Source organism: Diceros bicornis, chromosome 4, assembly GCF_020826845.1.
Source record: "Diceros bicornis minor isolate mBicDic1 chromosome 4, mDicBic1.mat.cur, whole genome shotgun sequence".
NCBI classification, from domain to species: domain Eukaryota; kingdom Metazoa; phylum Chordata; class Mammalia; order Perissodactyla; family Rhinocerotidae; genus Diceros; species Diceros bicornis.
The window spans coordinates 77,107,731-77,123,606 of NC_080743.1; the positions used below are offsets into that span (position 1 = coordinate 77,107,731).

General features: G+C 35.3%; 1 protein-coding gene across 5 annotated transcripts in view; it reads left to right on the forward strand.

Annotated features, from left to right (window-relative positions):
* RCOR3 (REST corepressor 3) overlaps positions 1 to 15,876 on the forward strand; it is a 48,122-nt gene that overhangs the window by 8,969 nt on the left and 23,277 nt on the right. For 4 of the 5 annotated variants that reach the window (XM_058539786.1, XM_058539787.1, XM_058539789.1 and 1 more), the window contains exons 3-7: positions 26 to 103; positions 2,955 to 3,007; positions 4,910 to 5,071; positions 6,526 to 6,650; positions 7,414 to 7,492. In XM_058539786.1, the coding sequence (XP_058395769.1) occupies positions 26 to 103; positions 2,955 to 3,007; positions 4,910 to 5,071; positions 6,526 to 6,650; positions 7,414 to 7,492 (497 nt within the window). Of the gene's footprint in view, positions 1 to 21; positions 104 to 306; positions 657 to 2,954; positions 3,008 to 4,909; positions 5,072 to 6,525; positions 6,651 to 7,413; positions 7,493 to 15,876 lie in introns of those variants that run through there. The other variant, XM_058539791.1, reaches the window with a different exon arrangement.

The window sequence follows — 15,876 nt, forward strand, 5'->3', positions numbered from 1 at the left end:
TCAAAGTAATTAATTTTTTCCCCAGGTGCTACAAAGTACACAGATAAAGACAATGGAGGAATGCTTGTATGGTCTCCATATCACAGTATCCCAGATGCCAAATGTAAGTTTTCTGAAATTGAATGTTTTTGTCAATAGGGATCTATTAACCAATTCAAAATGCAACTTGTATTTGTTTTTGGATCTCTTAGATTCTCATAAGAAAACAGTTTGTCTTTGTTTTGTTTTGTTTTTTGATGGAGGTTGTTATATTAGAATGTTTTTCCTTTTGAAAGATAGTGGGTTGATCATTCCAATTTGTGTCAGGCCCAGGAAGACTGAAAAAACCTAGGATCTGATGGCATTGCTGCTTAAATCCTCAAGCAGGGGAGGGAGTTACTATGTAGACATCTGCACAGGCTTTTCCTCAGTGTATGGAGCTGTAAAGAAATGCCTTCAAACTTCAGAGAGCCCACTATCATTACCATTTTAAAGAGGAAAGGGGAAAGAACTGACTTCAGCAGCCATCAATCAGGTCATCTTGTGCTCTCCATTTCTGGACGGAGACCTTCTGGATCATTGACCATGCACTTCTTGAATCATGGTGTGGCTTTAGACTTCAATGTGATGTAGCGGACCTGATCCTTTGCGGCACATCAGATATAGGAAACGTGCAGGTAACAAAACTAAGATCCCCACCCCTCCATTCAGTTATCATTGAATAATTTATTAAAACAAACAAACAAAAATCACTGAATAGCTATTCTAGCAGCTATAAAATAAACTTGTCTTTTTCAAATATTTACTGTAGCTTAAAAATGTCCCATGATTGTTTATTTAGTCCTATGAAAGTTAATGATGTCCTGTATATCGTGTGTAGTAAGTCTAATCATACTTATTGATGCAATAAGAGAACTAAAAATTGACAGCTGAGTATTATTCTGCATGCCTGATAATTCTTCCTATTTAAGAGCTTTAGAACGCCAGCAATAGGTCTAGCTGGTAATCTAGGAATTATATGCCCTTGAGGCATTCTTAACAGAAAACACGAGTTTTACATTTGGCCTGGCGCTCTGTACTGAGAAACCTGAAAGAGACTATCAGGTTTCTCTGGTTCAGTCTTCATTACAGGCAAAGGTTTTCATTCACAAACTGAGCATCAGGGTGTCATTGGCTTTTGCTGGTTTAGCACTGTTTTATACGATGGTGCATTTCTTACCAAAGTGGAAAACAACATTCAGAAAGCCAGCATGTCCTGGTAGCATGGTGTCCATGTGAAATATCCATCTGAAGGTCTAAAGCAGTGGTTTCAACCCTGGCTGTGCATTGGAATCACTTGGGGGAACTTTTAAAAAACACTGCTGATGTCTGGTCTCTATCTCAAACCAATTAAATCAGAATCTTCAAGGGTGGAGCCTAGACTTACTTTTTAAAAGCTCCCCCACTGATTCTAGTGCATAGGCAGGGCTGAGAACCATAGGTCGATCAGTATTATCTAGCCTTCTATTTATAGGACTATAAGACAGTCTTGTTAAAGTTAATCAGCGTGTGTTTAGACCTATCGTGTTTAAGTGCTGTGAGTTCTAAACAAAATATAATACTTGAATTTTCTGCACCAAAAGTTTACAGTCTTAGGGAGATATAATAACATCCATAAAAAATAGTTGTTGTTCTAACAGCATTACAGTCATGTGTCACTTAACAACAAGGATACGTTCTGAGAAATGTGTCAGGCAGTTTCACCGTGCGAACATCATAGAGTGTACTTAACACAAATCTAGATGGTATAGCCTACTAACACCTAGGCTACATGGTACTAATCTTCCAGGACCACTGTCATACATTCAGTCCATCGTTGATCAAAACATCGTTATGTGCGCATGACTGTATTGTTATAATAGCATATTTATATATTAAACTGTACTGTACTGACTAATACTAATAGCAAACTGTTATAAAGTACTTAAAATGTGCCTGGTTCTGTTCTAAGCACTGTACATATATTAGCTTATTTAATCCTAGGAGGAAGGTACTGTTTTTTTCACCAATAGAGTGAGGAAACTAAGGTACAAAAAGGTCAAGTTAATTGCCTAAAGTCAGAAAACTAGTGACAAGGCTGAGAATCAAGCCCAGGTAGACTAGCTATTCTAAGATCAGAATTCTTAACCATCGCTTCTCAAAAATGTGCTTAAAGAATTAATTTATATATATGTATGTAGTATAAAGGGTTAACAGGGAGTGACTATGGATTTCACATAAAACTGAGCCCTGGTAAATGTGAAATGGCAGACTTCTCAGCAACGAGGCCTTGAAATATCATCATTGAAGCTGTGCTTATCTAAATAATTCTTTTGGCTTGATTACATATAGAGGATGAATGAAAATGAAATATTCAAATAGAATATTCAAACATCTTTTGTATAGCTAGCTGGAAGAGCTGGGTTTTAGGGTTACTGAAGCATACTTAAATATGCTATTATGTATAGCTGGCAAACCTATACATAAACCATCCTTTATAGAGCAATCAGAAAGGAGGTAAAGGAAGATAAAAGCTTTGGGCCAACCCTAAACGTGAGATGGAATCTTAAATAGCTAAGTCTCTTCAAATAAAGACTGCAACAGAAAATCAAGAAATTATCTAATATGTTACACTGTAATTAGGCTCTCTTGGCTACCCAGAGATTAGTCTTTTTTTGTATACAAAAATAATTGTAGTAATGTCATTGAATTTAATAAGTATATGGTATATGGTCATAGAGATAAGTCATATTAAATAAAATTTTAAACCATGTGAGCTTCTGATCCTTTTCATAAAAGTAAAAGTCTTTTTTGTAACATTTCATGGAAAATGACTGGCTATTTTTTTTACCCCTGGAATATAAATTTTTGTATTTTGCTTTGTTAAAAAAAAGAATTAGACCTGGCCAAATGAAGTAAATCAGAATAATTAATTATATAACATTGTTTCATTACAGTGGATGAATATATTGCAATTGCAAAGGAGAAACATGGCTACAATGTGGAACAGGTATGTAGAGAAACATTTTAATAGTAAGCCTTGCCTCAGTATTTACCAAATCCAAAGACCATCTCATGATAGTTTCTGTCCTAAGAAGGTGCATAAGTTCAACCAACTTTACAGACACCACAAAAGTCCTAGCAAAGTCTAACCTTTCAGCACTAGGGCTTTTGCTTTTATAAACATTATTTGTCTCAAAGGCTTGAACATTTTTCTCTCAATACCTCTGTTTCTTATTATGCTTTGAGTTCTAAAAGCATCTGAAAACCTTTAGGATTACTCTGGCAAATGCATACCAAAAAGGGAAAATTTTTTTGAGTACAGGTAATTCTCTTGGGCTTTTTAATCTAAAAGATCTAAAAGTTAAACTTTGGGGCCGGCCCTATGGCGTAGTGGTTATGCGCGCGCGCTCCGATGTCGGTGGCCCGGGTTCGGATCCCAGGCGCGCACCCAATGCACCACTTGTCAAGCCATGCATGTGGCGTCCCATATAAAGTGGAGGAAGATGGGCACAGATGTTAGCCCAGGGCCAGTCTTCCTCAGCAAAAAGAGGAGGATTGGCATGGATGTTAACTCAGGGCTGATCTTTCTCACAAAAAAAAAAAAAAAGTTAAACTTTTTATCTAAAGAAATATTTAAGACTTTTAAATTTGGAATGAAATAATTCACAAAGGGCTTTTATTAATTAGATAACTTTAAAAGGAAATATACATATGGCATATGGCTCATTATCCATGGTAATGAGGAAATGGAGAACATGGAAAAAGGAAAATGAAACAATTTGAGATTCTTAAATCTCATTTCAGTGAGTATTAGATTGACCTTTATCAGAAGTAATAGTAAAATAAGTGAATTATCTGTAACCTGGATTATTAAGAGCTAACTTTATAGTCAGTGACCTGGTTAAATAAAAAATAATTTCTCAGAAATTGAGATGTTTAATCTAAATGTAGTTAACTTTTTTGTGAATTTTGAAAGCTTTGATTATGTATTTTTGTTTTCAAGCCTTGACTTGCTATTTCATATTTGTTTGAGAAAGTTAATCTTTTAAAACGTGACTACACATGTTTATTTTCTCATTCATTTTAAAGGAGTATTACCAAAGTACGGAAATTAACTTTAAAACTCACTATTTAAAAAGTTGGTATATCTCTTCTTAAAAAATAAAACTTTATCCCCTAAATGATACTCAGTACCTTTTAATAAAGATAAAGCCCTACTGCTTAGTTACAATAGAAGGGAAAGTTGTAGAATTGTTGGAAATTGTTCATTTCAGGTTTTCTTATGTTTTGGTAGTAAAGTCATTGGAATTATTAATATGCCTCATAATAATTCTTTGTGTACATTATGCTAATAAAGAACTTTAAAAAATATATGTGGTAAAATATTGTTGAAGTTTCAATTGAGGTTCTCTTATTTCTTGTAAGTGTTTAGCCCATGATATACTTCTAAAAGGTTAAAACTTAAATATTTCTCTACTAAGTCTCAGCTGAGCACTTCTAGTGTTGTGTTATAATTGATAGTTTCATTTAAGTATTAATTTACTGGATATTTTTCCTTTTAGCATATTTTTCTCTACACATTGACATATGAGTAAATGTGGGTGAAGTCTTGATATGAGCCTACAAACCTGCTTTAGTAATTATAGTCACTCTCCTCAGCTCACTGTTTTTCCTAGATTCTGCAGCAAATATGGTATGTTAAGAACATTCACTGTTCTGAGGCCTGATTTAAAAGAAATAAATAAATGAGGTCTACTACCTGGGCACCCCGATTAAAAGCCCCAAACTGTGAGTGTATCTTCAGTTGAAGTCATAGGCTTAAGATTTTAACCTAATTTGTGTTTAACTCTCTTAAGTGTGATGGAACATAAGTCCATTAAAACCAAAGGGGAATGATTTCTCTTCAAAGGCACTTGGCATGTTGTTCTGGCATAAACATAACATTGAGAAGTCCCTTGCTGATCTCCCTAATTTCACTCCCTTTCCGGATGAGTGGACAGTGGAAGATAAAGTCCTATTTGAACAAGCCTTTAGTTTTCATGGGAAGAGCTTTCACAGGATTCAGCAAATGGTATGGTAATTTTGGTCTTACTCTGATTCATACCTGAATGATATCTTATGCTATTATTAAATACTTCCTAATTATTAAATACAAAAAAAGTTTTCCAATCTAATTTTACTTTTTTAAAATGTTTTGAAATAGGTATATATGCATACAGTCCTATTTTCTACAACCACTATAATGCATGACAGTTATGTCCTGTTTCATTGTAATAAATTTATTTTTATTATGACTTACATATATATGTAATAGTTATTAAATATGTTTGTTGTTCCAAGAAGAAAAAAATCATAATTTTAATTTTATTTTAAAATGTTTCATTTTTTAACATTAGGATTTTATTTTCTAATTTATATTCCTTTGGATATGAAGACTAATTTTTAAGAATTCTGTATTATTTCAGTATTGTTCAGGTGCTGTTGCTTTTTTTTTGAGGAGAAAAACTGCTCTTTATTTCTAGTTCTGAAATTTTTAGTATTGTGTCAAAATAATATAAACCTGAGAAGTTGCTGCATTGAACTCTTTTAACCTGAATGGATGAAAATCAGACAATGTTTGCAAATATATATAAATGTCTTCCATAATCGAAGAGAACATTTTTGAATGGAAGTGTGCATCCTTTTTTGGCAGTATGACAAATCAGTGCATGGTCATTAGTCATTTAAATACCCAAAGACTATTTGGTAGCTAAAGACTGTTTGCATTATTTATTGTTTTAAAACCTTGATTTAAAACAAAATGATTCCAAAAATTCGTTGTTAAGAATTGAATAGCTTTTCTTAAAAACGTTATGCTAAGTGAAAGAAGCTAGACATAAAAGGTCACGTATTGTATGATTCCATTTATCTGAAATGTCCAGAATAGGCAAATCCATAGAGACAGAAAGTAGATTAGTAGCCGCCAGGGACTGGGTTAAGGGGAGAGTAGGGGAGTGACTGCTAATGGGATAGGGTTTCTTCTTGAGGTTATGAAAATGTCTGGAATGAAATAGTGATGGTTGCACAACTTAGTGAATGTAAAAACCACTGAATTGTACACTTTAAACTGGTGAATTTGATGGTATATGAATTACACATCAATAAAAAAAATTCAATTTATAGAAGGGAAAAAAAGAACTGAGTAACTATTTAAGGAAAACAAATATTGAATACTAATATTGACTGTGCTGGGGACTTCTGGGGCCATTCTCACCATGTTAGTTTGTAACGTTTTTCTCGCCCCTGCCACCTCAGAAAAAATAGGAGTATTCATTCAGAAATGTCAATGACATAGGTGTGGTGGGGTACCATGATTATAGCAGCATGTTTTAGCTCTATAATTCATAAAGGTACCCATGAAAATATTTATCATCTATGCCTTTATTTGTGAAGTATCAAAGAATAATATCAGAAATATTATTTATTCTTTTAATCAGAGTTTATGAATTAAACTTACTGATACTAACATGATTTTTTTTTTTCAAGCTTCCAGATAAGACAATTGCTAGCCTTGTAAAATATTACTATTCCTGGAAAAAAACTCGATCTAGGACAAGCTTGATGGACCGCCAGGCTCGTAAACTAGCCAATAGACATAATCAGGGTGACAGGTAGGTTGGATGCCTTTTGTAGTTACGTTGTTAGGGACACTGTATTGGGTTGCTTACGTTTCCTAAGGCAGAAAAATTATCACAACACATTGTAAATACTTTTTATCCGTACATTCATGTTTCTGCTCTGACAGGAAGAGCTGAGTGATCACAAATCTTAATAGTAAGAATTCTTCAGCTCTTTAACTGTTAATCATGGCCAGCAAACATTGCAACTGAGTTATATTTGAGCTTTGTTTAACCATAATCACAAATGTTTCCTATTAGTATTGATATATTCAATACATATATTTACAATATATTGAGAAATATATTCTCTAGAAGATGCTCTTTCCACAATTACCTGAGTAACTGAAGTCTACATTATTGTAGCTGTATATTCCTGGTATTATAAAATCATTTTGCTTCCTGGTTTTTGTCTGACTTTATCCTCCAACTGGAGAACTGAAATAATAAGTATTATATCAAGTTAATATATCTGTTCTCTTTCACAAATTATATTTCTTTCTAAATATTTTTCCTATTGAGTCTCTATTTTGTAGCTAGAAGTGTTTGCTAAGATGATTCTCTATGCGCCAAAGGATAAATGTTTCTAAACACTACAGAAATCTAAATTATAAAAGCTCATCTTCCCAAGGACAACTCTTGTTCTGTTGGGGGATATTTAGTAAAATTATTAGCAAGGTATATTATAGTTTGATAAGAGCACTGGAATAGAATAAAAAGAAGGGAATGAAGTGTACTAATCTTTGTTTCTTCTCAGTGATGATGAGGTGGAAGAAACACACCCAATGGATGGAAATGATAGTGATTATGATCCCAAAAAAGAAGCGAAGAAAGAGGTAATAATGATCATTAGAGTGCTTGTAATTGTTCTACAAATCCACTCAAAAAGAATGAATAGTACTTCATATTAAGAAAAATGTTTTTATCTAATGGTTTAGGAGGTAGTAAATTTCAATGTTAATTAGAGGTTTTAGAAAAACAGTATTACCTAGAACTCTGATTAGCCAGTGGTTTAAGTAATATTTGGGTTATCTCATCCACTCAGAAGTATAAAAGCCCTGCCATGATCCCTACCTAGTCTTTAATCCATAGACAAGAAAGAAAACCACCCTCAGATGATATAGTGTTAGGTGTAAAATTAAGCTTTCTGATTTGTTACCCAGTTTTTCTTGAAAACATTTTGTTTGTTCCATGTTATAGGAAATTAGAAATTAGTAGCAAGTATACTGACAGCAGTTAAAATTGAAAGCTGCCTCAAAGGAAGGGATGGAAGAATCTCTAACTAGAAAAGCACTCATATTCCTCAATATGATGGTAATAATGATGACTTAAAATCCTTAAGGAAAGGCCAAATTAATATACATGCTCATTTATTAATGCAAAGCATTAAATAATTGTAAAAAATAGGCCAGAAGTTGTAGGTAAAGGCTTATGAGGTATAGGCAGCTGTAGAGTAGTGAAAATAACATTGAGATTGGAGACAGAATGTGACCTCATCCAGTTTAATGACTCCCATTCCTCTTAAGGAACTCAATGCCGTGGCCCTTTCTGGCCCTTGTCGTCATCTTAAACTCTTTTTTTTTCTTTTTTTTTTTTTTTTTTTGCTGAGGAAGATTGGCCCCGGGCTGACATCCATGCCCATCTTCCTCTACTTTATGTGTGGGTCGCCTGCCACAGCATAGCTTGATAAGTGGTGTATGGGTCGTGCCTGGGCTCAGAACCTGTGAACCCTGGGCCGCCGAAGCGGAGTGCACGAACTTAACCACTATGCCACTGGGCCAGCCCCGATCATCTTAAACTCTTTTATCAATGAAATTTTAAAAATCCTACTTTCACCTAAACCTGGTATTTTGCTAATTTTCTTACTACTGCGCTAAATGTTCTCAGATTTCTCGATTCCTTCATGTTTTTCCAAGTTTGCCTTGTTTCCTTGAACCACAGACCCAATGATCAGATACTTAAATTGCTCCCTTCCCAGTATCTTTAACTCCCCATTTCCCTTATCTTTCTGCTATCCTTTCCTTAACCCTGTAAACCCACAATGCTGGATCAGTTGCTATTCTTGGTCTGAAAAGCACAGCAGGAGAAAATGGCACAGTCATGTAAACTGTTGCTACTTACAAAAAAGTTTCTGATCTCTAAGGACTAAGTTCTGTAGTCCTTAGCACCTCTCAGTTTTTAACCTCTAAGCCTCAGTTTTTTCCATTGATAAAATGAAAATAATGGGATTGTTTCGAGAATCAAAGAGGAATATGTCTAAAAGCAGTTATTACAGTACCTAGGACATAATAAATCTTGAATGAAAGTTGCTGTTGTTTTATTATCTGAGCAGCTATTCTGAACCATTCATCCCTTTCCACACATGGCCTGCCACTGCTCCACTCCCCCAAAAACTTGTCCAGTAACTTCACCTATTTCACAGAGAAGATTTCAAGCAGGAACTCCCTGAAATTCCAGCCCTCCCCCTAACTTCTGTGCTACCATACTACCCTTTTCAACTGAGTGTATTTACGCTTAGAACACGATGTTAAAACTACTGTTTAGCCCACTAAGCTGTGAACTCTTTGAAGTCAGGAACTGAGTTACATTGTGCATCTTGTATCCCCTTGCCCTTTACACAGTACTTGTCCACTTCCTTGCCAATACTTGATATGATCAAACTTGTAAAGTGTTACAAATCTCGTAATATGAAATGATGTTCAGTAATGTTTTCTGAATTATCAGTTTGTGCCTGAATGCCTCTCTCACAGTAAGAAAGGTCTGTTCTCCTGTCATGTATGATTTCACTGCTTGTTTGATTCTATCCACCCCTTCATATCGCCTCTAGGATTTTTTCCATCAGTTATCTGGTCTCTATGCCATATCAGCCTTTTCATTGCAGCCCCGAAGTATGCTCAGGTCTTCCATTTAAAAGCATGACTATCTCTCAACCAGTCTAGAAAAAACTATATACTCCTTAGCACTACTTCACTCTTGAGTTGCTTCAGTCAGTCTTCTGTCCCTTCACTTCACTGACACTGCTGACAGAGGTCAACAGTGACCTCCTAACTGCCACACCCAGTGATTGATTAGTCATTGTATTCTACTTGCGCTTTCTATATCATTTCAAGTTACTGCCCCTCCCTTTTCCTGAAAATCTCTCTTTGACTTTTGTAACACCATTGTCTGATTCCTGTCTACCTTTTTAACCATTGTGTCTCAATTTTAGTGACTTTTCTCTTTCTCTATTACTCTATTCATTTTGTCATTACTGTTTTTAATTCTCTCTCAAATAACTGTAAATTTTGTCGTTTTTTTCTTTGTTCTTCTGCGTGACTGCCTTAGTTCTATGTTCTCATCTCTTCTCTCAATTATTGAAATTTTCTGTCTTATCTCCATGCGTCCAGACTCTCCACACCACACCTTCCAGTCCATTCTTCACTTTGTTCTTGTTAAAACCAGATTTACTGCTTGCAACCCTTCGATGGCTTTGTCTATAGGATAAAACACAAACTCTCTAGTTAGGCATTCTCTTCCCCTCCCCACATATTTCAAATTACTAACAGTGTTTTAGATAAGACTTTTAGTTCCCTGGCTCTTGTTCTATGGTTATATTGGTCCCTTTTTTCTGGAATTCCCTTTCTTCCCAAATCTGCCTAGGAAATTCCTCATAACTCTACAAGATGTAGCTTCTGTGAAATCTCCTGTGCCTTATCTTGAATTGACTACCTCCTTATTTTTCTTTAAATCTATTGCAGTACTCATTGAGCTAAGTGGGACTTGTTTACTTAGTCTTCCCTCCCCCACCTGCTTCTCCCTGGGTGGTAAGCGCTTTGATTACAGGAATTGTGTCTTACCTACAGGGCCTGGTACATAGCAAGCATTCAGTCAGATTTGTTATAATGAATCAGAATACACATTATAAACTCTTAATTACTGTACAGATAGGAGAGATTACAGATTTGAGTTTAGTTATCTAGAAAGTATATGTTTGTGGATTACTGTTTTGTCCAGCTATTCAAGATGTTACAAACGCGTTGGTCTTTTGTTTGCCTGTGATCTCATCCTATTGGCAAATAACATGAGAGGAGTATAAATTAAAAAGTATTAAAAGGATACTGCAAGGTGTGGTCCAGGGCTGGCACTGTATGTCAGCAGCTGCTTTCATTTCTCTGCTCTTTCACAAATGATAGGGACACTAAGCAGGGAATGATACTGTATTACTGCCTTTAACACAGGTCCTTAGCTGCTTCTGCATGTTGTTGACACATTATGTAGGGTTTTTTTTAACTTTTAAAAATTGTGGACTACACATACCACAGAATATGTGCAGTTTAAATAATAATAATAAAACAAACACCAGTGTGTCCATCACTGAGCTTAAGAAACAGAAGTCCTGTGTGTATGTTTCCTTAATTGCACCCTCCTCCCTTCTCTCCATAGGGAACCTCTATCCTGAAAAGGGAACCTCTATCCTGAAAAGGGAACCCTACCCTGAAATTTATCAATTATTCACTTCTTTTTTTTTATAGTTTTATCACATATGTATGTCTCTCTGAGCAACTCTAATTTAGTTTTTTGCATTTCAAACTTTATTTAAATGGAATCATATTGTATGTATTCTTCAGCTACCTGCATTTTTTTGTTGTTGTCCAACCTGTTTTTGTAATTCATTTTCACTGCTATATTATAGTGTTCTATTTTATGCATATGCCACAACTTATCCATTCTCTTATCAGTGGACATCATTTCCAATTTTTTATTATTATGAACAATACAGATAAGAACATATCCTGGATACACATGTATCAGTTCCTTTGGGACAGTGGTTCTAGCTAGGTTTAATATTGACCCCATAAGGGGCATTTAGAAATTGCAGAGGTATTTTTCGTTGTTACAGTGATTGTAGGGCATCACTGGCATATAGTAGGAAAGGGATGCCAGCTCTCCTGACATGCATAGCACAGACTGTTCCACCAAAATGCCAAGAATGACAACACTCTAGGATTGTTCGGAGTGGGATTACTCTTTATTTTAGGGTATAACCATGGTCAACTTCCTCGGTAATGGCAAATCATTTTCCCCAATTGATGTACTTCCATTGGGCTATGAGAATTCTCATTCACTTCCTTGCCAATACTTGATATGATCAGACTTAAAATGTTACTAATCTGGTAATATGAAGTGGTATCTCGTTGTCTTCTCAATTTCATTCATCAGGTTACTAATGAGTCTGAATATTTTTCCATCTGTTTATTGTCTCTTGTGTCTTTTTTTGAAAATGCTTATTTGAGTTTGTTTTTTACCTACTTTCTTGTTAGGTTGTTTTTGTCTTTTTCTTAAAGACAGAATGTATAAAAATTTTTTTCTTACTGAATATTTTATATATTCTGGATACTAATCCTTTGGTTAAATTTGTTTTAAAGATCTTTTAGCAATTTGTGGTTTATCTTTGTACTCTTTTTACATGCTTTTGATGAACAGCTATTTCATCAAAAGCATGTAAATATTCAAATTTTAGTATTCTTTTGTATTTTCTTCTTTAAGCTTTAAAGTTTTGTTTTTTACACTTAAGTCCTTGATCTACCAGTAATTAAGTTTTGTTCACGTTGTGAGGCAGAGATCCATTTTTATTTATTTGTTTTCTAATATGGAAGTAAGTTTCTCTCTTTCAACTGGTCTCAGTGTCGGCTTTATTATATATGAGTTTCTATATATGCATGGCTCTCTATTCTGCTCTTCTTGTCAGTTAAATATCCCTTGTCAGTCCCACAATGTCTTAAGTACTAGAGCTTTATAATGAGTCTTGATAACTGCTGGGGTAAGTCCCACTACTTGGTAGTAGTTCTTAAGAAGTAAGTACTTGGCTATTCTTGGACCCCTTGCTCTTCAAGCTTATCAGATTCCTAGGAAAGCCCTACTAGATGCTCCATTGAATCTGCATATAAACTGGGGAGAAATGAAACCTTTGTGTAATTTATTTGTAGATTAGTTTGCATTTCCTATGTAGAGATTTATATTATCTGAAAATAATAGTTTTCTTTCTTTTCAATCCTTATATACCTTTTATTTCTTCCCTTACTGAACCGGTTAGAATCACCAGTATAATGTTGAAGAGAAGTTATGATAGCAAATATTTTTATCTTATTCCTGATCTTAGAGAGAATGATTTTTATGTTTCCGCATCAAGTAGGATGTTATTGAAGGTTTTTGGCTTACTCACATGTCTGGTAGTTGATATGCTAGCTGTTGGCTAGCATTCTTTTCTAGCCTGGTAGTCCTTAAGTAATCTGGCTACTTAGCATGGGCTGGTTTCCTCCATAGTAATCATCTCCAAAGCACTAAGTGGAAGCTACCCAACCATTTCTGGCCTTGCCTTGGAAGTTACTCAGCATCACTTCTGCTGCATTTCTGTTGGTTATAAGTGAGTTATTAAAGTTGGTCCAGAATCAAGAGGAGGGGCTATAGACCCCCAGTTCTCAATGGCTGGAATGTTGAGGAAATTGATGACATGTTTTAAAACCTTCAAGCCTAGAATATGGAATTTTCATAAATGTTTTTCCACATGTGAGAAGCCTATATACTCTAACGATTGATTGCAAGGTTTTGTAGGTGTCAATTAATTGAAGCTTGTCAATTCTGTGATTGAAATCTATAATCTCTTACTGCTTGCCAGCATGATTTTTGTTGCTGTTTATCTGCTTATCTGATCAGTTATTGAGAAGTGATACTTTTTATATTTTGAAACTATTGTTATTAGTTGCATAGAAGTCTAGAATTATTTTATCTTGCTGCTGAATTGAACCTTTTATCAATATGTAATGACCCTTTCATCTCTTGTAATATCTTCTATAATTTTATTTGTTTATTTATTTTTTCCCCCAAAGCTCCAGTAGATAGTTGTATGTCATAGTTGCACATCCTTCTAGATGCTGTATGTGGGACGCGGCCTCAGCACGGCCGGAGAAGCGGTACGTCGGTGCGCGCCCGGATCCGAACCCGGGCCGCCAGCAGCAGAGCGCACACACTTAACCGCTAAGCCACGGGGCCGGCCCATCTTGTAATATCTTCTGCCTGAAAGATTATTTTGTCTAATATAACTTTGCCACCTTTCTTTTGTTAAGTATTTGCTTGGTATGTCTTTATTATTTACTTTTAACATTTCTTTGTCCTCACATTTTAAGTCTGTGTTTTATAAGGAGCATATAGATGGGCTTTTATATGTTATCTGGAGAATTTAGCCCCTTTATGTTGGTCATGATCACTGATCTATTTGTACTTTTGTTCTTTCATATTTTTGCTTTCCATTTGACTTGCTTTTTCTAGTTATCTTTTCCCTCCTTCATGCCTTTTTTTTTTGGATTGAGAATCCATCTCTCATTCCATTTCTTTTTGCTCTCTACTAGTTTGGGGATGTTTCTATATTTCTGTTTTTATTGTGTACTCTGGAAATTTTATCCTGCATATTTAACTTAAAGTCTAACATTGACATTTTTAATGGCTTTCTGACTAATACAAATCAGAAACCCTTAGAGTGCTTTGACTTCAACCACTACTTTCCTGATTTAATGCTATTTTTGTCCAGTTTTAGTTACATCTTGGTTTTTTAAATCTCTCAACCATATCGTCAATGTTTATTTAGATTTACCCACATGTTTAAACTTTCCTTTGCTCACCATTCTTTCTTGAATCTTAGACCTTTTTTTGAAAAGAATTTTCCTTTTTCCTGAAGTATGTTCTTTACAGGTTAATTCAGTGAAGTTTTTTGGTTATAAACACAGTCAGTCTTGGTATGTCCAAAACGTCTGTTTCTCCCTTGTTCTTGAAGCCTTAGTTTTGCTGGGGTTAGACTCCTAGGTTGACAGTTATTATTCGAAGATATTATTCTACTGCTTCTGATTTCTGTCATTGCTGTGGAGAAGTCTGCAGTCAGGCGAGTTTGCATCCTTTGGAGGTAATTTGTCTTTTCTCTGTCTGCTTCTATGATCTCTTCTTTGTCTTTAGTGTTCTATGGTTTCACTTTGATGTATCTGAGTGTAGATTTCTTTTTTTAAACTTGCTTTGGATTCATTGTACTTCCTGAATCCTATGTCTTAAGTTCTGTAAAATTTTCATTTGTTGCCTCTTTGAATATTGCTTCTCCCTCATTCTCTTCTTTCCTTTCCTTTGAGAATCCTTTTGGAAATATAATGGACTTGCACATGTCTCTTAACCACTCATATTTTCCATCGTTTTGCCCTTCCATATTTCTATACTGCCTTGTGGGCATTTTTCTCACATGTACATTCTTAGTCACTAATTTCTTTTGAGCTCTATTAGTCTGCTAAGTAACCCATCCATTAAGTTTCTAATCTTGTTTATAAAATTTTTTTTATTTCTAGGTGTTCTATTTGGTTCTTTTGCATATCTGCTTGGTCAGTTTTGGTAGACTTTGATGCCTTATAAGAATATTCCATATTTTCAATTCTGTCTGTTATTTCTTTAGACACATATAACACACTTGTATTCTCTTTATCCAGTAGTTCTAATATCTGCAATATTTGCATATATAGTTCTGTTGTTTGCTTCTGCTGTCTCTCACTTATGGAGCTTGTTTAGCAGTTTGTGGTTGTGAGCTCATTTTCCTTGGAACATAACTTGTGGAAAATTTTTGAGACCTAGGTTTAAAGTACATTCTTCTAGAGACAGTTTGCATTTGCTTCTGCTAAGTGTCGGAAGGCCCTACCAACCTGAGACACTTTGAACTAAATTTTTTATTTTGGGATTTGCAGGCCAGACAGGTCCCAAACCTGCCTGAATGTAGGCCTATGGTTAGGGATTCTCAGGGGAGACCTTCTTTGATTTCTTTCCTTTCCATTCAGCCAAGGGTGAGACAGGTATGACCCCCTTTAATCATCCTCTCCCTCTGCAGGGCAGGGGCGTTTTTTCTGCTTCGCACAGTGGTGGAGTCCCTTTCCAGAGTTCTGGCCTGATCTGCTGTACCCTGCACCTGCTGTCCATTGAAGCCTGGGCTTTAGGCAAATGCCAGCTCCTGCATACTCGCTTGTCCCTCTGGAGTCCTGCTTTCTCATCATTTCTGATTTCTGAGGAATTTCCTCACCTCTCTGCCAGCTCAGAAATGAATTTTAAAAGATTGAAAAAAAAATACTTGACCTAGCAATTTTAGGAGTGCTGTACTGGGAGGAGTTTCCCTGAACGTCAAATCTGCCATGTGTTGCTTTGAGGTGGGTTTTAAGCAATG